This window comes from Bombina bombina, chromosome 8 (assembly GCF_027579735.1).
Source record: "Bombina bombina isolate aBomBom1 chromosome 8, aBomBom1.pri, whole genome shotgun sequence".
NCBI lineage: Eukaryota > Metazoa > Chordata > Amphibia > Anura > Bombinatoridae > Bombina > Bombina bombina.
Window position 1 is genome coordinate 275,420,346 of NC_069506.1, and position 24,164 is coordinate 275,444,509.

The window sequence follows — 24,164 nt, forward strand, 5'->3', positions numbered from 1 at the left end:
TGGTAACTTGTAACACTGGTAACACACAACTGGTAACTAGTAAACACACACAGCTAGTAACTGGTAAACATATAGCTGGTAACTGGTAAACATATAGCTGGTAACTGGTAAACACACAGCTAGTAACTGGTAAACACACAGCTAGTAAGTGGTAAACATGCAGCTAGTAACTGGTGAACACACAGCTAGTAACTAGTAAACACACAGCTGGTAACTACTAAAGACACAGCTGGTAACTTGTAACACACAGCTAGTAACTAGTAAACACACAGCTGGTAACTAGTAAACACACAGCTAGTAACTTGTAACAGAAAGCTAGTAACTTGTAACAGAAAGCTAGTAACTTGTAACATACAGCACACTAGTAACTAGTAAACATCTGTTAAAAAGAAGAAGAGAAGAGGCGCCAAATAGTGTGTACCGTTATGCTACAAGAGGCCAAAACCCCATATGAATCTTACTTACAAGATTTTCAGCACTTGAGAAGTGCCACATAAGCCTTCTGAACAATTAGCAGCCGCCCAGCTAGCTGTATTAGCATATATACCTCCAGTTGCGAGCTGTATGATAAAAGAACATAAAAGCGCCACAATAGTGTGTATCAGTGAGAACAATAACTGGTGCGCAAAATATGAAATGTACTCACGAGATATAAAGCACTTGATAAGTGCCACAAAGACCTCCTGGACACTTGACAGCTGTCCAGATCACTGTGTTCACAAGCAATCCTCTGGGCATTCAGAACCGATTAGTCAAGATGATTAGTCAAGATTAGGACTCGCTCACAAAAAACATCAAATGATAGTGGTTTAATTTAAATATTTATTTTAATATTTAATTTAAATTTTGTAAATGGTATATCGATGTAGCAATACATTACGATGTTCAGTTTGGGCGTTATCATTATTTCTAAAATCAAAGTCAATCTGGTATATAATATTACCAGTAACTTGGCCCATTGGACAATAAGTAAGGCTGGGACAACCAAGCCTCTTGTTTAGTAACCTATCAACATTAAGCCGGTTTATCGATTGTTGCTGATTGGCTATACGGGTTTGAGGTTGCTCACGCATGCGCTCTTTGTCGAGTTAGACGCCGACATGGGCTTTATAAGCTGTGCTACTTTGTATTACAATTTACACCTGATGAAACGGTCTTAGAAACCGGGAAACGCGTTGTGAAAAGATTTGTTTTTAATAAACATTTTTATTTAATTAGTAGCATGGCTTATCAGCTTTTATCCACCACTATCATTTGATGTTTTTTGTGAGCGAGTCCTAATCTTGACCAATCATCTTGACTAATCGGTTCTGAATGCCCAGAGGATTGCTTGTGAACACAGTGATCTGGACAGCTGTCAAGTGTCCAGGAGGTCTTTGTGGCACTTATCAAGTGCTTTATATCTCGTGAGTACATTTCATATTTTGCGCACCAGTTATTGTTCTCACTGATACACACTATTGTGGCGCTTTTATGTTCTTTTATCATACAGCTTGCAACTGGAGGTGTATATGCTAATACAGCTAGCTGGGCGGCTGCTAATTGTTCAGAAGGCTTATGTGGCACTTCTCAAGTGCTGAAAATCTTGTAAGTAAGATTCATATGGGGTTTTGGCCTCTTGTAGCATAACGGTACACACTATTTGGCGCCTCTTCTCTTCTTCTTTTTAACAGAACTTGCGACTGCCAACATCGATCTGGAATGAGTTTGCTGCCTGGAGGATTGTGAAATATCTCTTTGAGTGTGGACTTTTTTGCATCTTTCTGCATAGAGATGGATCTATCATTTTTTTTAATATCTTTCTCATTGAGACGGTTCTATTTTTAACTTGCAATTTAATAATATTTCTATGTATAATATTCAATTCTGATTTGTTTGGGTACTACCACACATTTGATCATATGGGTTCAGTGCACATCACTATAACACCAAGTATATATTTTATAGTCTATTTTGAGGGCGCATCTGATTTTTATTTTATTATATAACTAGTAAACATATAGCTGGTAACTGGTAAACACACAGCTAGTAACTGGTAAACACACAGCTGGTAACTAGTAAACACACACAGCAAGTAACTAGTAAACACACAGCTGGTAACTAGTAAACACACAGCTGGTAACTAGTAAACACACAGTTGGCAACTAGTAAACACACAGTTGGCAACTTGTAACACATAGCTAGTAACTTGTAACACACAACTGGTAACTAGTAAACACACACAGCTAGTAACTGGTAAACACACAGCTAGTAACTGGTAAACACATAGCTACTGACTAGTAAACAAACAGCTAGTAACTTGTAACACACAGTTAGTAACTTGTAACACACAGCTGGTAACTGGTAAACACACACAGCTAGATTACAAGTTTGGCGTTATGAGTATAACACTGCTTTTTCCCTACCACTGATATTAAGAGTCTTGCAGGTATAGGTGTACTGCACACTTTTTTGTCCATCTTGCAACGTCAGTACTGCACTTTTAAAAAAAGTTCATTTTCTATGGGACTTCCATAGCGCCGGTATTAGGAGTTTTGCCTGGGAGGCCAAAAAGTGAGCAGTACCGCCATCTAAAGTCAGTAGTTATGAGTTTTACGTTACAAAGCTATAGCATAAAACTCATAACTAAAGTGTTAAAAAGTACACTAACACCCATAAACTACCTATTAACCCCTAAACCGAGGCCCTCCCACATCGCAAATAATAAAATAAAATTATTAACCCCTAATCTGCCGCTCCGGACATCACCGCCACTTAAAAAATTTATTAACCCTTATTCTGCCGCTCCCTGACATCGTCGCCACTATCATAAAATTATTAACCCCTAAACTGCCGCCCTCCCGCATAAAAAACACTATTTAAAATAATTAACCCCTAATCTGCCGTCCGCCCACTCCGCCGCTATAATAAACCTATTAACCCCTAAACCGAACCCTAACTTAACACCCCCTAACTTAAATATAATTAAAATAAATCTAACTAAAACCTACTATTAATAACTAAATAGTTCCTATTTAAAACTAAATACTTACCTATAAAATAAAACCTAAACTAGCTACAAAATAACTAATAGTTACATTGTATCTACCTTAGGTTTTATTTGTATTTCACAGGTAAGTTTGTATTTATTTTAACTAGGTAGACTAGTTAGTAAATAGTTATTAACTATTTACTAGCTACCTAGTTAAGATAAATGCAGATTTACCTGTAAAATAAAACCTAACCTGCCTTACACTAAAACCTAACATTACAATAAAATTAAATAAATTAAATTAACAAAATACAATTATCTAAAGTACAAAAAAAAATAAACACTAAATTACACAAAATAAAAAAAGAAATGATCAAAAATAAAAACGAATTACTCCTAATCTAATAGCCCTATCAAAATAAAAAAGCCCCCCCAAAATAAAAAAAACCCTAGCCTACACTAAACTGCCAATGGACCTTAAAAGGGCCTTTTTGGGGCATTGGCCCCAAAGAAATTTATTTTTTTTTCCAGGTAAAGCTGATTTATTTGGGGCAATGCCCCGCAAAAGTTACCAGCTGGCAAATAATGAACACACAGCTGGTAACTAGTAAAAACACAGCTGGCAACTAATATACACACAGCTGGTAACAAACAAACAGCTGGTAACTAATAAACAAACAGCTGGTAACAAGTAGACACACAGTAACTAATAAACATGCAGCTGGTAACTAGTCAACACACAGCTGGTAGCTAGTCAACACACAGCTGGCAACTAATAAACACACAGCTGGTAACTAGTAAATACAAAGCTGGTAACTAGTAAACACACAGCTGGCAACTAATAAACACACAGCTGGCAACTAATAAACACACAGCTGGCAACTAGTAACACACAGCTGGTAACTAATAACAGCTGGTCACTAATAACAGCTGGTCACTAATAACAGCTGGTCACTTGTAACACACAGCTGGTAAATAATAAACACACCGCCGGTAACTAGTCAACACACAGCTAGTAACTAATAAACACACGGCTGGCAACTAATAAATACACTGCTGGTAACTAAAACACACAGCTGGTAACAAGTAAACACACAGCTGGTAACTAGTAAACACACCGCTGGCAAATAATAAACACACAGCTGGTAACAAGTAAACACACAGCTAGTAACTAGTAAACACACAGCTGGCAAATAATAAACAATAAAATTTACAATTAAACAACAATTAAAAATTTAAATTTTATTCCATACAATATCCAGATAAAAAACAATACAAACGTTCTTGGATCCATGTAATATAAAACACTTAATGAAATAAATACTGATTACAGCGATTTAAAACAATGCTTACAGTTGAATCTTAACAATTAAAAAGAAAAATTAAAAAGAAAAAAGTTAAAAATCAAAAAAGTTAAAAATCAATTCTTTACAGTACATTCAGTGGTTTCTTATTCAATGGCACCAATATAGTGTCATATATCTCAACAGAGTGATGGTGGAAAGATGCTAAAAAATTCTGAAAAATTGGCTTAGTTGTAGTCCAGACAGAGGTTAACTTGTAGTAAGACCAACAACAAACTGTCTCATCTATCTATTTTAGTCCCAGAAGTGCCATTTGAGAAATAAATAAATTGTGCTTGTGTCCAACTTAAATGACAATATCCAATATTGTCTAAAAACGAAATCCAAATGTAATCAACAACAATCCAAGTAGTAATCAATAATCCAAACAGAAAATCCAAACAAAAAATTGTGGTTTGAAAATCTGTGATTTAAAAAATCTTCTGTGATTCACATAGAGTTAACAATACTGTGAGCAATGTGAAAAAGAAAAAATAATTGGCTGATTGGAATAGCCAATAGAATGTGAGCTCAATCCTATTGGCTGATCGGATCAGCCAATAGGATGAAAGCTCAATCCTATTAGCTGATTGCAACAGCCAATAGGATTTGTTCCCCTTTAATTCCTATTGGCTGATAGAATTCTATCAGCCAATCAGAATGTAAGGGACGCCATCTTGGATGATCTGAAGTAGAGGACGTAGAGGACGCTCTGCGCCGGATGTCTTGAAGATGGACCTGCTCCGCACTGGATGGATGAAGATAAAAGATGCCGTCTGGATGAAGACTTCTGCCGGCTTCGATGAGGACTTCTACCCGCTTGGATGAAGACTTCTGCCCGCTTGGATGAAGACTCCTGCCGCCTGGATGAGGATGGATGTCCGGTCTTCGAAAACTGTAAGTGGATCGCCGGGGTTAGTGTTAGTTTTTTTTAAGGGTTTATTGGGTGGGTTTTATTTTTAGCTTAGGGTTTGGGCACCGTAAAATAACTAAACGCCCTTTTAAGGGTAATGCCCATCTAAATGCCCTTTTCAGGGCAATGGTTATCTTAGGTTTATTTAGATAGAATTTTATTTGGGGGGGGGTTTGGTTGTGTGGGTGGTGGGCTTTACTGTTGGGGGATGTTTGTATTTTTTTTTGCTATGTAAAAGAGCTGATTTCTTTGGGGCAATACCCCGCAAAAGGCCCTTTTAAAGGCTATTGGCAGTTTATTGTAGGCTAGGGTTTTTTTATTTTTGGGGGGCTTTTTTATTTTGGTAGGGCTATTAGATTAGGAGTAATTTGTTTTTAATTTTGATAATTTCGTTTTTTATTTTGTGTAATTTAGTGTTTATTTTTTTGTAAATTAGATAATTGTATTTTATTAATTTAATTTATTTTATTGTAATGTTAGGTTTTAGTGTAAGGCAGGTTAGGTTTTATTTGACAAGTAACTTTGTATTTATTTTAACTATGTAGCTAGTAAATAGTTAATAACTATTTACTAACTAGTCTACCTAGTTAAAATAAATACAAACTTACCTGTGAAATAAAAATAAAACCTAAGATAGCTACAATATTATAACTATTAGTTATATTGTAGCTAGCTTAGGTTTTATTTTATAGGCAAGTATTTAGTTTTAAATAGGTATTATTTAGGTAATAATTGTAAGCTTTATTTAGATATATTTTAATTATATTTAAAAGTTTGGGGGTGTTAGGGTTAGACTTAGGGTTATGTTAGGGTTAGGGGTAAATATATTTATGTAGTAATGTGGGAGGCCAGAGGTTTAGGGGTTAATAGTTTAATTTAGTATATTTTGTTGTGGGGGGCTTGCGGTTTAGCGGTTAATAGGTTTATTATAGTGGCAGTGTAGGCGGACAGCAGATTAGGGGTTAATAATCTTTATATAGTATTTGCAATGTGGGAGGGCGGCGGTTTAGGGGTTAATAGGTTTGTTATAGTGGCAACAATGTAGGGGAGCTGCGGAAAAGGGCTTAATTTTTTAAGTGGCGGCGATGTCCGGAGCGGAAGATTAGGGGTTAATAATTTTATTTTAGTGTTTACGATGCAGGAGGGCCTCAGTTTAGGGGTTAATAGGTAGTTTATGGGTGTTAGTGTACTTTTTAACACTTTACTTATGAGTTTTATGCTATAGCTTTGTAACGTAAAACTCATAACTACTAACTTTAGATGGTGGTACAGATCTTGTGGTTTTAGAGTGTACCACTCACTTTTTGGCCTCACCGCAAAACTCGTAATATTCTGACAAGACTTGTAATAGCGGCGTTAGGGAAAAAGCAGCGTTATGAAGCATAACAATGCTTTTTCACTCATAACGCAAAACTCATAATCTAGCTGACTGTTATTAAATTAATTTACTTTGCCTTTGCTTCTAGTTTAAGGCTATAAGACTAATTTTACAATAGAAAACTAAAGTGCACTTTGAAATTTGTACTTTTGTTACTTCATTCATAAGTTGAAACTCCATTTTCCATTAAAAATTATTATTTTTCCTGTTTATTTTAAACAAAGAATTTTGCTGCATACTTTTAATATGAATTTGAATGGGCATTTTCAATATGAAAGAAAAGGGTGCCTGCTTGGTACCATCTAAAGCTCACATAATAGGTACAAATATTAACCACAAGTAAAGTGCACTTGTATATATGAAGCAGGCTGGAGTCTCCCCAACTACTTGATTGTCCATTCTATATCAAAACAAGAGAAACAAGAACAACCTCTTTGCCCAGTAAACTCCCCAGTCTCAGTGTCATCAAAGAAATATATAGAACCTTACTCCAAAAGCAGCACCAATAGTAACAGTGCTTACTGAGCAGGTGGTGAAATTAGTAGCCTGATAGCTGCCGATTTAGGATGTATCCCTCTCATACTTATGAAAATAAAAGTAGTAAATTATCCATAGATATAAAACTTAAAAACAATGTACAATTAAAGCAAACATATTAGTTGTTCCATCAGGCCTCATAATATATAATTTGCCCACAGACACTTAAACAGAATGTCCAGCCAGAAGACAATAATTTGTGTTAGAATGCAAACAACCCCGACATTGTCATTAAAAACAATCAACCTTTAAAATAAGTTACACTATTACAGAGATTTAACACTGTGCAATGCTATAACTACATATAATATTATTATTATTATTTTTATTATTAATTAAAAGCAGTTACATCAAACACAAAAATAATGATCATCATATCAAGCCACTTACAGTAGAAAATTGATTATTTGAATCTTTGTAACCTATTATATTTGCTTCATCGTGGAATCAGGGTTATAGAAAATTTATTACAAGCTTTCTTTTTAATGTTCCTACAGTGTTAAAACGATCTAATAGTAAGTTTTTGAGTGGTCTAAATACTGGGCCCACAAGAACAAAGTAATTAAAAACATTTACATAATTTGAACTACAGATCAAAAACCGACTTGGGTCATGAATTGTTCCGTGTTATGTGAGCAGTAAAAGTTAATTGCTCGTGAGTACAAGAGTGACACATTTTACATCTTTGGACTCCATATCTGAAGAAACCTTCTTACGTTAAAAATGATTACTGCTGATAGTACTTATTTTGTCTTTCTAGAAAAAAAAAATGTTAGATGCTATTCTACTCAAAGCTAGTTTGTTTTTTAATGTTGGTGCTCTGTGAAATACACATTCCAGGGCATTATCCAACTCTCTATTTAAAACCAAATCTTTCATGAAATAAACCAGTGTCTATTTAAAAATACTTCTAATTTTGTTGAATGTATTATTATATTGTGTTATGAACAAAAGGTTTCGAGATCATATAATTTCCTCTTTGAAACTTTTTCTCTTTTCAAATAGATCTGATCTATTTAAATTCCCTGCTCTATGGTAACTTTGATCAAATCTACAGAGGACAGAGTCTTAAGTTTTAAAATTTCTAACAGTTTATCAAAACTCCTTAGTATTGTAAAATGTAATTCTTCTAAATTGACAAACAGGACTGTTCCAATGCGAAAGATGATTACCATGATAATTTAAATAACTATTAGTGTCAACTTGCTTGAAGTAAGTATTGGAAGAGATTGAACTATACTTTGCCTATCCTAATTTAAGATACACAAAATCATTGGAGTCCTTATTATATTTATATGTGATTTTCAAACCCTAATCATTATTTTACACTATTTTCTTCCCCAAATAAAGATCAAATCATCTATAAAAACAGCCACAGAACAGCAGATTATTAAAATAAATATAGTTTGGCTCAAATACTCCCATAAAGAGGTTTGCGAAACTGGTGATCATGGACGTCCTTTTATTTGCAAATAATAGTTCTCTTGATAATAAAAATAATTGTCTAAGTATAAACACAATACTTATCACATCAAAAAAACGTTTAACAGCTTGAACACCAGGTTCATGGGGAATATTTCAATATAGTGCACTTATCACATGGGAGCCATCAAAAGTTAGGTTTCTTTGTCAACCTTTTTATTTTTAATATCACATACACAATCTCACATGGGAATCTAAACCCACAACACATATTTGTAATAATTTGTCTATATAAAGCAATAGTATATAGTATAATAATAGTAATGCTATTATGGATTAAGAAAATCCTTATGGATCAAGGGAAGATAATTATTAAAAAAAAGTATCGCAGGTTCTTTAAATACTTAAGAAATATATATCTTCATTTCACTACACTCCAGACATAAACCCTTTATCAATCAAACTGATAAAGGATTTTGATTTAGTGATGTTGCGAACCTAAAATTTTGCGTTCGCGAACGGGCGAACCGCCATATAGACTTCAATAGGCAGGCGAATTACAGGATATCCTTATGCAGGATAGTATAGCATTACTATTTTTCCATTATGCAATATATTTTACTATTTAGAATATGCATAAAGTTATTTGTCTTTTTAACTAATTTCAGAGTGTTTAATCTGATATTTGCATAAACTTTTCTATATTACATATTTTTTCTTGTAACATTTTACAATGATTTTTTTTTTGCTCCTGCTTATGTTTTATCTATGTATTTACCTGTGCTCATTTTGCTGCTGCAGCTTGCTGGGTCATTCACTTTAATTGCATTGTGTTTGAGGGTGTTTCTATCAATTAATTTTTAACCAATTAAAATAAGTCTTACCCCTTATATTCACCTGTAAGGTGGAGCACTTAGGTTATGATTACGGCCTACGGCCCACAGCCGCAACATGTCAACCGTCTAGTGCTTTCACCCTCTTTCTGCACTTTGAATGTGCATGAATTTTTTAACCTTGATGTTGCAATAAAGGAACTTTTTATCAGCAAGACCCCCTTCTCTCTCTCTTTTCCTAAGAAATTAACCTGTACAGATACTATCACCTTAAGATCTTGAAGGAGACACTCAGACAGACATGAACACTTTGATTATGCTCTATCTGCCTAAGATGAGCAGTTCAGATTGGGCTTTTACTCGTTCAAATATACAGGCTAATGACCCAAGTTACATCTAAATTGCCCCTGATCTATCCTGAATTGTTGTCAACTAAAGCAAATACAAGACACTTTACTCACACTACTGGTTGATGATATATCAGTCCAGGGACTTTTGCTGCACAAATAGTGGTTCCACATCAATATTTTCTGAAGCTTTCGAAACTCGTATGATTTATGTTTGCCTTCACGAGTGTGCTATACAAGAGAGTAGGGGGGTCTCGCATCCTCTGTCCAAAATTTGGGACAACACCTGAATAGTAAATCTGCCACCAGAGCAATTGCTGCTGAGACTGGGGCCAAGCAAACAGCTATATCTTCTCCAGCTGGACTGCTCTCAGTTGGCTCCCAGGCAGTATCAATCCCTCTGCCAACGCCATTCCTCCTTCCAAGGAGTTCATGAGGTCAGGGTCAAGTTTCGGAGTATAATTTAAAACTAATCTCTAGATCACCTAGAGATTTTGTGAATTTCTTAATTAGGAACCTAGTTACTTTATTTATATGAGGTTGCCTTTATTTAACTCATCATAATGTAAAAATACTTGCAATGATTTATTATCTGAAGGAATGCCTCAGTTTATAAATACCACCAGCAAAACGCTTGGTGACTTGGGGTAGATTTATCAAGCAGCGGATGATACAATCTACCCCCAAAGTTTCAGATCCGCCTGAAACTTAAGTTAAGAAGTAGCGGACCTTAAGAACCAGTGGTCCTTAACTCATCTGCCACCTCAGAGGTCGCAGACAGCCTTCACTAACCTCCCCAGTAATGCACCAGCCCTCACTAACCTCCCCAGTGACACCCGCTGCTAGAGGCCGATTGACCGCGAAGGTGCAGGGTGCAGTATTATACAAGCATATCACCAGAAATACTTGTGAAATGATAAATGCCAACGGCTACAGTGGATCATGTCCACTCAACATTTGATAAATCTACCCCAATAGTCTAAACACCAGACTAGTTAACACAAAGATGTAGGTTATATTTTCCCCCTGGAAAAGTGTTGAGTCCTTACTTTTAACATCCGGACTCCCCTATTTAACATGATTTGATAAACTAATATTGGATAATATTTTATACTTATTGCCCTGTAGAGAACCTTTTCCTTAATTCTATTTACAAGGTGTTGCTATTATTAATGATTATACACAAAAGGTCCAGCTGTGGTATTTAGTTTGTTATTTCTCAGATCGCCTCCATATTTCAATTTTTTTTTTTTTTATATATATAACTTTTGAATTACTATTAGCAAAAAGCTTGAGTGGCTCTTATGTTATTTAAAATATCTTAATGTCGGAGGCCCGAGAGTGGCCCCATTTGATGAATATAGGGGCGAGGGGGAATGAAGAGTCATCATATGCTTAAATTGTTTAATTATGTCACATAACTGTATTTCTTAAGCATGTACAATTTCCTCAGAAAAAAAAATAAATATATATATATATATATATATCATAATTTATGTAAGAACTTACCTGATAAATTCATTTCTTTCATATTAGCAAGAGTCCATGAGCTAGTGACATATGGGATATACATTCCTACCAGGAGGGGCGAAGTTTCCCAAACCTCAAAATGCCTATAAATACACCCCTCACCACACCCACAAATCAGTTTAACGCATAGCCAAGAAGTGGGGTGATAAGAAAAAAGTGTGAAAGCATAAAAAATAAGGAATTGGAATAATTGTGCTTTATACAAAAAAAATCATAACCACCACAAAAAGGGTGGGCCTCATAGACTCTTGCTAATATGAAAGAAATGAATTTATCAGGTAAGTTCTTACATAAATTATGTTTTCTTTCATGTAATTAGCAAGAGTCCATGAGCTAGTGACGTATGGGATAATGACTACCCAAGATGTGGATCTTCCACGCAAGAGTCACTAGAGAGGGAGGGATAAAATAAAGACAGCCAATTCCGCTGAAAATAATCCACACCCAAAATAAAGTTTAAATCTTATAATGAAAAAAAATGAAATTATAAGCAGAAGAATCAAACTGAAACAGCTGCCTGAAGTACTTTTCTACCAAAAACTGCTTCAGAAGAAGAAAACACATCAAAATGGTAGAATTTAGTAAAAGTATGCAAAGAAGACCAAGTTGCTGCTTTGCAAATCTGATCGACCGAAGCTTCATTCCTAAACGCCCAGGAAGTAGAAACTGACCTAGTAGAATGAGCTGTAATCCTTTGAGGTGGAGTTTTACCCGACTCGACATAGGCATGATGAATTAAAGATTTTAACTAAGATGCCAAAGAAATGGCAGAGGCCTTCTGACCTTTCCTAGAACCGGAAAAGATAACAAATAGACTAGAAGTCTTCCGGAAATTCTTAGTAGCTTCAACATAATATTTCAAAGCTCTAACTACATCCAAAGAATGCAATGATTTCTCCTTAGAATTCTTAGGATTAGGACATAATGAAGGAACCACAATTTCTCTACTAATGTTGTTAGAATTCACAACCTTAGGTAAAAATTTAAAAGAAGTTCGCAACACCGCCTTATCCTGATGAAAAATCAGAAAAGGAGACTCACAAGAAAGAGCAGATAATTCAGAAACTCTTCTAGCAGAAGAGATGGCCAAAAGAAACAAAACTTTCCAAGAAAGTAATTTTATGTCCAATGAATGCATAGGTTCAAACGGAGGAGCTTGAAGAGCCCCCAGAACCAAATTCAAACTCCAAGGAGGAGAAATTGACTTAATGACTGGTTTTATACGAACCAAAGCTTGTACAAAACAATGAATATCAGGAAGATTAGCAATCTTTCTGTGAAAAAGAACAGAAAGAGCAGAGATTTGTCCTTTCAAGGAACTTGCAGACAAACCTTTATCCAAACCATCCTGAAGAAACTGTAAAATTCTCGGAATTCTAAAAGAATGCCAGGAAAAATTATGAGAAAGACACCAAGAAATGTAAGTCTTCCAGACTCTATAATATATCTTCCTAGATACAGATTTACGAGCCTGTAACATAGTATTAATCACAGAGTCAGAGAAACCTCTTTGACTAAGAATCAAGCGTTCAATCTCCATACCTTTAAATTTAAGGATTTGAGATCCTGATGAAAAAAAGGACCTTGCGACAGAAGGTCTGGTCTTAACAGAAGAGTCCACGGTTGGCAAGAGGCCATCCGGACAAGATCCGCATACCAAAACTTGTGAGGCCATGCTGGAGCCACCAGCAGAACAAACAAGCATTCCTTCAGAATCTTGGAGATTACTCTTGGAAGAAGAACTAGAGGCGGAAAGATATAGGCAGGATGATACTTCCAAGGAAGTGACAATGCATCCACTGCTTCCGTTTGAGGATCCCTGGATCTGGACAGATACCTGGGAAGTTTCTTGTTTAGATGAGAAGCCATCAGATCTATTTCTGGAAGTCCCCACATTTGAACAATCTGAAGAAATACCTCTGGGTGAAGAGACCATTCGCCGGATGCAACGTTTGGCGACTGAGATAATCCGCTTCCCAATTGTCTATACCTGGGATATGAACTGCAGAAACTAGACAGGAGCTGGATTCCGCCCATACCTTTATCCAAGATACTTCTTTCATAGCCAGAGGACTGTGAGTCCCTCCTTGATGATTGATGTATGCCACAGTTGTGACATTGTCTGTCTGAAAACAAATGAACGATTCTCTCTTTAGAAGAGGCCATGACTGAAGAGCTCTGAAAATTGCACGGAGTTCCAAAATATTGATTGGTAATCTCACCTCCTGAGATTCCCAAACCCCTTGTGCTGTCAGAGACCCCCAAACAGCTCCCCAACCTGTCAGACTTGCAGCTGTTGAAATTACAGTCCAGGTCGGAAGAACAAAAGAAGCCCCCTGAACTAAACGATGGTGATCTGTCCACCACGTCAGAGAGTGTCGTACAATCGGTTTTAAAGATATTACTTGAGATATCTTTGTGTAATCCCTGCACCATTGATTCAGCATACAGAGCTGAAGAGGTCGCATGTGAAAAAGAGCAAAGGGGATCGCGTCCGATGCAGCAGTCATAAGACCTAGAATTTCCATGCATAAGGCTACCGAAGGGAATGATTGTGATTGAAGGTTTCTACAAGCTGAAATCAATTTTAGACGTCTCTTGTCTGTCAGAGACAGAGTCATGGACGCTGAATCTATCTGGAAACCTAAAAAGGTTACCCTTGTCTGAGGAATCAATGAACTTTTCGGTAAATTGATCCTCCAACCATGATCTTGAAGAAACAACACAAGTCGATTCGTATGAGATTCTGCTGAATGTGAAGACTGAGCAAGTACCAAGATATCGTCCAAATAAGGAAATACCACAATACCCTGTTCTCTGATTACAGACAGAAGGGCACCGAGAACCTTTGTAAAAATTCTTGGAGCTTTTGCTAGGCCAAACGGCAGAGCCACAAACTGGTAATGCTTGTCTAGGAAAGAGAATCTCAGAAACTGATAGTGATCTGGATGAATCGGAATATGCAGATATGCATCCTGTAAATCTACTGTGGACATATAATGCCCTTGCTGAACAAAAGGCAGGATAGTCCTTACAGTTACCATTTTGAATGTTGGTATCCTTACATAACGATTCAATATTTTTAAATCCAGAACTGGTCTGAAGGAATTCTCCTTCTTTGGTACAATGAAGAGATTTGAGTAAAACCCCAGCCCCTGTTCCAAAACTGGAACTGGCACAATTACACCAGCCAACTCTAGATCTGAAACACATTTCAGAAATGCTTGAGCCTTCACTGGATTTATTGGGACACGGGAAAGAAAAAATCTTCTTGCAGGAGGCCTTATCTTGAAGCCAATTCTGTACCCTTCTGAAACAATGTTTTGAATCCAAAGATTGTGAATTGAATTGATCCAAATTTCTTTGAAAAATCGTAATCTGCCCCCTACCAGCTGGGCTGGAATGAGGGCCGCACCTTCATGTGGACTTGGGAGCTGACTTTGGCTTTCTAAAAGGCTTGGATTTATTCCAGACTGGAGATGGTTTCCAAACTGATACCGCTCCTGTAGGGGAAGCATCAGGTTTTTGTTCCTTATTGTGACGAAAGGAACGAAAACGATTAGCAGACCTAAATTTACCTTTAGATTTTTTATCCAAATTATTCCATTCCCTGGAAATTACTTCAGAAATAGCATCAGGGACGGGAAAAACCTCCGGAATAACTACAGGAGGTTTAAAAACCGTATTCAAACATTTAGATTTAGTATCAAGAGGAACAGATTCCTCTATTTCTAATGCAATTAAGACTTCTTTAAGTAAAGAACGAATAAATTCCATTTTGAATAAATATGAAGATTTATCAGTATCAACCTCTGAAACAGAATCCTCTGAACCAGAAAAATCATTATCAGAAACAGAATCAGAATGATGATGTTCATTTAAAAATTCATCTGAAAAATGAGAAGTTTTAAAAGACTTTTTACGTTTACTGGAAGGAGGAATAACAGACATAGCCTTCTTAATAGATTTAGAAACAAAATCTCTTATGTTAACAGGAACACCCTGAATATTAGATGTTGATGGAACAGCAACAGGTAATGGAACATTACTAAAGGAAATATTATCTGCTTTAACAAGTTTGTCATGACATTCATTACAAACAACAGCCGGAGGAACTTATTTTTAGATCCAGAACTGGTCTGAAGGAATTCTCCTTCTTTGGTACAATGAAGAGATTTGAATAAAATCCCAGCCCCTGTTCCAGAACTGGAACTGGCATAATTACTCCAGCCAACTCTAGATCTGAAACACATTTCAGAAATGCTTGAGCCTTCGCTGGATTTACTGGGACACGGGAAAGAAAAAATCTCTTTGCAGGAGGCCTTATCTTGAAGCCAATTCTGTACCCTTCTGAAACAATGTTTTGAATCCAAAGATTGTGAATTGAATTGATCCAAATTTCTTTGAAAAATCGTAATCTGCCCCCTACCAGCTGGGCTGGAATGAGGGCCGCACCTTCATGTGGACTTGGGAGCTGGCTTTGGTTTTCTAAAAGGCTTGGATTTATTCCAGACTGGAGATGGTTTCCAAACTGATACCGCTCCTGTGGATGAAGGATCAGGCTTTTGTTCCTTATTGTGACGAAAGGAACGAAAACGATTATTAGATCTAAATTTACCTTTAGATTTTTAATCCTGTGGTAAAAAAAGTTCCTTTCCCTCCAGTAACAGTTGAGATAATAGAATCCAACTGAGAACCAAATAATTTATTACCCTGGAAAGAAAGGGAAAGCAAAGTAGACTTAGAAGATATATCAGCATTCCAAGTTTTAAGCCATAAAGCTCTTCTAGCTAAAATAGCTAGATACATATACCTGACATCAACCCTAATGATATCAAAGATAGCATCACAAATAAAATTATTAGCATGTTGAAGAAGATTAACAATGCTATGAGAATTATGATCTGTTACTTGTTGCGCTAAAGCTTCTAACCAAAAAGTTGAAGCTGCAGCAACATCCGCTAAAGATATAGCAGGTCTAAGAAGATTACCTGAACATAAGTAAGCTTTTCTTAGAAAGGATTCAATCTTCCTATCTAAAGGATCCTTAAAGGAAGTACTATCTGCCGTAGGAATAGTAGTACGTTTAGCAAGAGTAGAGACAGCCCCATCAACTTTAGGGATTTTGTCCCAAAATTCTAATCTGTCAAATGGCACAGGATATAATTGCTTAAAACGTTTAGAAGGAGTAAATGAATTACCCAAATTATTCCATTCCCTGGAGATTACTCCAGAAATAGCATCAGGGACAGGAAAAACTTCTGGAATAACTACAGGAGATTTAAAAACCTTATTTAAACGTTTAGATTTAGTATCAAGAGGACCAGAATCCTCTATTTCTAATGCAATTAAGACTTTAAGTAAAGAACGAATAAATTCCATTTTGAATAAATATGAAGATTTATCAGCATCAACCTCTGAGACAGAATCCTCTGAACCAGAGGAACCATTATCAGAATCAGAATGATGATGTTCATTTAAAAATTCATCTGAAAAATGAGAAGTTTTAAAAGACCTTTTACGTTTACTAGAAGGAGGAATAACAGACATAGCCTTCTTAATGGATTTAGAAACAAAATCTCTTATGTTAACAGGAACACCCTGAATATTAGATGTTGATGGAACAGCAACAGGTAATGTAACATTACTAAAGGAAATATTATCTGCATTAACAAGTTTGTCATGACATTCATTACAAACAACAGCTGGAGGAATAGATACCACAAGTTTACAGCAGATACACTTAAGGCAGCGTTTTTCCAGAAGTATCTTCTGACTCAGTGTCAATCTGGGACATCTTGCAATATGTAATAGAAAAAACAACATATAAAGCAAAATTGATCAAATTCCTTAAATGACAGTTTCAGGAATGGGAAAAAATGCCAGTGAACAAGCTTCTAGCAACCAGAAGCAATAAATAATGAGACTTAAATAATGTGGAGACAATAGTGACGCCCATATTTTTTAGCGCCAAAAAAGACGCCCACATTATTTGGCGCCTAAATGCTTTTGGCGCCAAAAATGACGCCGTATCCGGAACACCGTCACTTTTGGCGCAAAAAACGTAAAAAAATGATGCAACTTCCGGCGGCACGTATGACGCCGGAAACAGAAAAAAAAAATTTGCGCCAAAAAAGTCCGCGCCAAAAATGACGCAATAAAATGAAGCATTTTCAGCCCCCGCGAGCCTAACAGCCCACAGGGGAAAAAAGTCAAATTTTAAGGTAAGAAAAAAATTGATTTATTCATATGCATTATCCCAAATATGAAACTGACTGTCTAAAAAAAGGAACGTTGAACATCCTGAGTCAAGGCAAATAAATGTTTGAATACATATATTTAGAACTTTATATAAAAGTGCCCAAAAGTGCTCCTCACATCCCTCTGACATTCACTGCACGCTGAGAGGAAAACCGGGCTCCAACCTGCTGCAGAGCGCATATCAACGTAGAATCAAGCACAAACTTACTTCACCACCTCCATAGGAGGCAAAGTTTGTAAAACTGATTTGTGAGTGTGGTGAGGGGTGTATTTGTAGGCATTTTGAGGTTTGGGAAACTTTACCCCTCCTGGTAGGAATGTATATCCCATACGTCACTAGCTCATGGACTCTTGCTAATTACATGAAAGAAATATATATATATATATATCCACACAACATAACACTAAAAAAATTAAAACATTTTTTATCTTCTACATAATATAATCCTGCATTCCATGAACTCCTCTCAGCAACAATAAATCATTGTCCCTCCATAATCACACCCCCTGAACTCTCTCTATGTAATAGGATTTAGTGTGTCTATAAACAGACAGGTGACAGTGACCTGTTATTTTCCTGCAGCCATGACGCACATCACCAGGACAGCAAGTCGCACAGACAGACAGGGAGTGACTGCTGCATCTCCCACTATAAAAATACTTACACTACGCCTGCAGGTGAGCAGTCCCTTACACTTTGGGTGAATATTAAAGAAACATAAGACATGCACCAGCCATCACTAAACTGCCCAGTAACGCACGAGCCCTCACTAACATCTCCAGTAACAAAGCAGCCCTCACTAACCTCCCCAGTAACGCACCATCCCTCACTAACTTCCCCAGTAACTAACCTGTTCTCACTAACCTCCCCAGTAATGTATCAGCCCACACTAACCTCCCCGGTAACGCACCAAGTCTCACTAACCTTCCCGGTAACGCACCAGGTCTCACTAACCTCCCCGGTAACGCACCAGGTCTCACTAACCTCCCCGGTAACGCACCAGGTCTCACTAACCTCCCCGGTAACGCACCAGGTCTCACTAACCTCCCCGGTAACACACCAGGTCTCACTAACCTCCCTGGTAATGCACCAGCCCTCACTAACCTCCCCAGTAATGCACCAGCCCTCACTAACCTCCCCAGTAATGCACCAGCCCTCACCACCCTCACTAGTAATGCACCAAGGGCTCGCAAAAGCCGGCGACGCCAAAATCTGCGCGGGTTTGGTATCCTATATACGGCGTAACCTAGAAGTTACGCTCGTATATTTCTGCCGTCGGACTTAGTTTTTTTTGCCATAGACAGGTATACCAAACCAGCGCAGTTTGGTATCCAATATACAGCGTAAGGACTTAGGTGGCGAAAATGGAGAAATCTTACTCCATTTTCACCTCGTCACAAAAAGCAGCCATAAGAAGCCTTACGCTGACTATTGGAGCCCCGTAACTACCTAAAAATAAAACCTAACACCTAACGCATGCGCAATGTCTATCTACCTGTTAACCACGATCCCCCGCTGCAATCCCTAATAAAGTATTTAACCCCTAAACCGCCGCACCCGGACCCCGCCGCCATCTACATAAACTAACCCCCTACTGTGAGCCCCTAAAACCGCCACCATCTAACTGATCTATCCCCTAATGTGAACCCCTAAAACCGCCACCATCTGATCTATCCCCTAATGTGAATCCCTTACACCGCCGCCATCTACCTTATCTATCCCCTAATCTGACCCCTTACACCGCCGCCACCTATATAAAAATTATTAACCCCTAATCTAATCCCCCTATACCGCCGCCAGCTATATTAATATTATTAACCCCTAATCTAATATCCCTAAAGTAATAAGCTCTATTACCAGCCCTTAAAAGGGCCTTTTGCGGGGCTTTGCCCCAAAGTAAACGGCTCTTTTGCCCTATAACCTGCCCTCCCTACACCGCCGCCACCTATATTAATAGTATTAACCCCTAATGTAAGCCCCTTACACCGCCGCCATCTATATTAAAATTATTAACCCCTAATTTAATCTACCTACCCCTCCGCCAGCTATATTATCTATATTAACCCTAAGTATATTATAGTTAATATAGTTATTACATTATATATATTAACTATATTAACCCTAATTATATTAGGGTTAATATAGGTAATATAGTTACTATAGTATGTATATTAACTATATTAACTCTATCTAACCCTAACACCCCTAACTAAATTCTTATTAAATAAATCTAATTCATATTATAAACTAAAATATTCCTATTTAAATCTAAATACTTACCTATAAAATAAACCTTAAGATAGCTACAATATAATATAATATAATATAATAATAAAGCTATGTTAGGGTTTATATTTATTTTACAGGTAAATTGTTAATTATTTTAACTAGGTATAATAGCTATTAAATAGTTATTAACTATTTAATAGCTACCTAGTTAAAATAATTACCCAATTACCTGTAAAATAAATCCTAACCTAAGTTATAAATACACCTACACTATCAATAAATTAAATAAACTACAAATATCTATCTAAAAATACAATTAAATAAACTAAACTAAATTACAAAAAAAAAAAAAAGATTACAGCAATTTTAAGCTAATTACACCTATTCTAAGCCCCCTAATAAAATAATAAAGCCCCCCAAAATAAAAAATTCCCTACCCTATTCTAAATTATAAAATACCCAGCTCTGTACCAGCCCTTAAAAGGGCTTTTTGCGGGGTATTTACCCCAAGTTAACAGCTCTTTTGCCTGTAAAAAAAAAAAAAGAACACCCCCCCCCCCAACATTACAACCCACCACCCACATACCCCTATTCTAAACCCACCCAAACCCCCCTTAAAAAAACCTAACACTACCCCCCTGAAGATCTCCCTACCTTGTCTTCACCCAACCGGGCCAAACTCATCCGATCCGGGCGATGTCTTTATCCAAGCGGCAAAGAAGAAGTCTTCATCCCGGCGATGTCTTTATCCAAGCGGCAGCAAAGTCTTCTTCCATCCGGCAGCATCTTCCATCAAGCGGCATCTTCAATCTTCTTTCTTCGCTCCTCCGACACGGAGCATCCATCCCGGCCGACGACTGAACCACGAATAAGGTACCTTTAAATGACATCATCCAAGATGGCGTCCGTCGAATTCCGATTGGCTGATAGGATTATATCAGCCAATCAGAATTAAGGTAGGAAAAATCTGATTGGCTGATTGAATCAGCCAATCAGATTGAGCTCGCATTCTATTGGCTGATCGGAACAGCCAATAGAATGCGAGCTCAATCTGATTGGCTGATTGGTTCAGCCAATCGGATTGAACTTGAATCTGATTGGCTGATTCAATCAGCCAATCATATTTTTCCTACCTTAATTCCGATTGGCTGATAGAATCCTATCAGCCAATCAGAATTCAACGGACGCCATCTTGGATAACGTCATTTAAAGGTACCTCATTCGTCGTTCAGTCGTCGGCCAGGATGGATGCTCCGCATCGGAGGAGCGAAGAAAGAAGATTGAAGATGCCGCTTGATGGAAGATGCCGCCGGATGGAAGTAGACTTTGCTGCCGCTTGGATAAAGACATTGCCGGGATGAAGACTTCTTCTTTTTCGCTTGGATAAAGACATCGCCCGGATCGGATTAGGAGTTCGGCCCGGTTGGGTGAAGACAAGCTACGGAGATCTTCAGGGGGGTAGTGTTAGGTTTTTTTTAAGGGGGGTTTGGGTGGGTTTAGAATAGGGGTATGTTGGGGGGGGGGGTGTGTTCTTTTTTTTACAGGCAAAAGAGCTGTTAACTTGGGGTAAATACCCCGCAAAAAGCCCTTTTTAAGGGCAGGTACAGAGCTGGATATTTTATAATTTAGAATAGGGTAGGGAATTTTTTATTTTGGGGGGCTTTATTATTTTATTAGGGTCTTAGAATAGGTGTAATTAGCTTAAAATTGCTGTAATTATTTTTTTTTTTTGTAATTTAGTGTTTGTTTTTTTGTAATTTAGTTTAGTTTATTTAATTGTATTTTAAGATAGATATTTGTAGTTTATTTAATTTATTGATAGTGTAGGTGTATTTGTAACTTAGGTTAGGATTTATTTTACAGGTAATTGGGTAATTATTTTAACTAGGTAGCTATTAAATAGTTAATAACTATTTAATAGCTATTATACCTAGTTAAAATAATTAACAATTTACCTGTAAAATAAATATAAACCCTAACATAGCTACAATGTAATTATTAATTATATTGCAGCTATCTTAGGGTTTATTTTATAGGTAAGTATTTAGATTTAAATAGGAATATTTTAGTTTATAATATGAATTAGATTTATTTAATAAGAATTTAGTTAGGGGTGTTAGGGTTAGATAGAGTTAATATAGTTAATATAAATACTATAGTAACTATATTAACTATATTAACCCTAATATAATTAGGGTTAATATAGTTAAAGGGACAATAAACCTTAAAAATAATGTTATATAATTCTGCACATAGTGCAGAATTATATAACATTATTTAGGTGCTATAGCCATAAAAGCATTTTTTACCGTTTAATTTGCTAAAATACGGCGCTTTTACAGACCCGCTCTCTGCTGAGCGGGTCTGTTATTTTTAGTCAGCGCATCGGGCCAGCTGTATAGTCACAGCCCGGCACGACCGCGCCATAGCACTAAGTGCAGCTCGCTCCTGTCACAGGAGCGAGCTGCACTTAGTCTTATGGCGCGGTCGGGCCGGGCTGTGACTATACAGCTGGCCCGATGAGCTGACTAAAAATAACAGACCCGCTCAGCAGAGAGCGGGTCTGTAAAAGCGCTGTATTTTAGCAAATTAAACGGTAAAAAAATGCTTTTATGGCTATAGCACCTAAATAATGTTAAATAATTCTGCACTATGTGCAGAATTATATAACATTATTTTTAAGGTTTACTGTCCCTTTAATATATATAATATAGTAACTATATTAACTATAATATACTTAGGGTTAATATAGATAATATAGCTGGCGGCGGGGTAGGTAGATTAAATTAGGAGTTAATAATTTTAATATAGATGGCGGCGGTGTAAGGGGCTTACATTAGGGGTTAATACTATTAATATAGGTGGCGGCGGTGTAGGGAGGGCAGGTTATAGGGCAAAAGAGCGGTTTACTTTGGGGCAAACCCCCGTAAAAGGCCCTTTAAAGGGCTGGTAATAGAGATAATTATTTTAGGGGGATTAGATTAGGGGTTAATATAGATAATATAGCTGGCGGCGGGGTAGGGGGATTAGATACTGGTTAATATAGTTTAATATAGCTGGCGGCGGGGTAGGAGCTCACATTAGGGGGTAGGTAACATAGATGGCGGCAGTGTTAGGGCTCACTTTAGGGGGTTATAGATTTAATATAGCTGGCGGTGGGGTCCGGGAGCGGCAGTTTAGGGGTTAATAACTTTATTAGGTGGCGGCGGGGTCCGGGAGCGGCGGTTTAGGGGTTAATACATTTTTATTGTTAGGATAGTGAGGGGGGGATAGCGGATAGAGGGTTAGACGTGTCGGGCTTACTTGCGGGAGGCATGTTAGACAGTGCGGGAGATTTAGACTTTAGTCAGGTTTTGTAGGCGCCGGCAGTTTCTAAAGTGCCGTAAGTCACTGGCGACTCCAGAAATTTGTACTTACGCAGGTTTCTGGACATCGCTGGTTTATCCGACTTACGGCACTTTAGCAACTGCCGGCGGAGTTTATAGGATAGCTCGAGTTGCGAGCTGAAACTACGGGCGGCGGGGGGTTCTCTTGCTTGCGCCGCAAACTACGTCGTATATTGGATCGCGCCCCAAGTGTCACTTACCTCTCCAGTAACGCATCAGCCATCACTAACCTCCCCAGTAATGCACCAGCCCTCACTAACCTCCCCAGTAATGCACCAGCCCTCACTAGCCTCCCCAGTAACTAACATGTTCTCACCATCCTTCCCAGTAATGCTCCAACCCTCACTTACCTCCCCAGTAATGCACCAGCCCTCACTAGTAACGCACCAGGTCTCACTTACCTCCCCAGTAACGCATCAGCCCTCACTAACCTCCCCAGTAATGCACCAGCCCTCACTATCCTCCCCAGTAACGTATCAGCCCTCACTAACCTTCCCAATAACTAACCTGTTCTCACTAACCTCCCCAGTAATGCACCAGCCCTCACTAACCTCCATGGTAATGCACCAGCCCTCACTAACCTCCCTGGTAATGCACCAGCCCTCACTAACCTCCCCGGTAATGCAACAGGTCTCACTTACCTCCCCAGTAACGCACCAGGTCTCACTTACCTCCCCAGTAACGCACCAGCCCTCACTAACCTCCCCAGTAATGCACCAGCCCTCACTAACCTCCCCAGTAACGCACCAGCCCTCACCACCCTCACTAGTAACGCACCAAGACTCACTTACCTCTCCAGCAACGCATCAGCCCTCACTAACCTCCCCAGTAACGCATCAGCCCTCACTTACCTCCCCAGTAACGCATCAGCCCTCACTAACCTCCCCAGTAATGCACCAGCCCTGACTATCCTCCCCAGTAACGTATCAGCCCTCACTAAGCTTCCCAATAACTAACCTGTTCTCACTAACCTCCCCAGTAATGCACCAGCCCTCACTAACCTCCCCGGTAAT

At 37.8% G+C, this 24,164-nt stretch overlaps 1 protein-coding gene across 1 annotated transcript in view; it reads left to right on the plus strand.

Annotated features, from left to right (window-relative positions):
• Window positions 1-24,164, plus strand: part of LOC128639163 (uncharacterized) — a 121,302-nt gene that overhangs the window by 38,323 nt on the left and 58,815 nt on the right. The window contains exon 3 of the mRNA XM_053691377.1: window positions 18,119-18,213. Coding sequence (XP_053547352.1) covers window positions 18,119-18,213 — 95 coding nt within the window. The remainder of the gene's footprint in view (window positions 1-18,118; window positions 18,214-24,164) is intronic.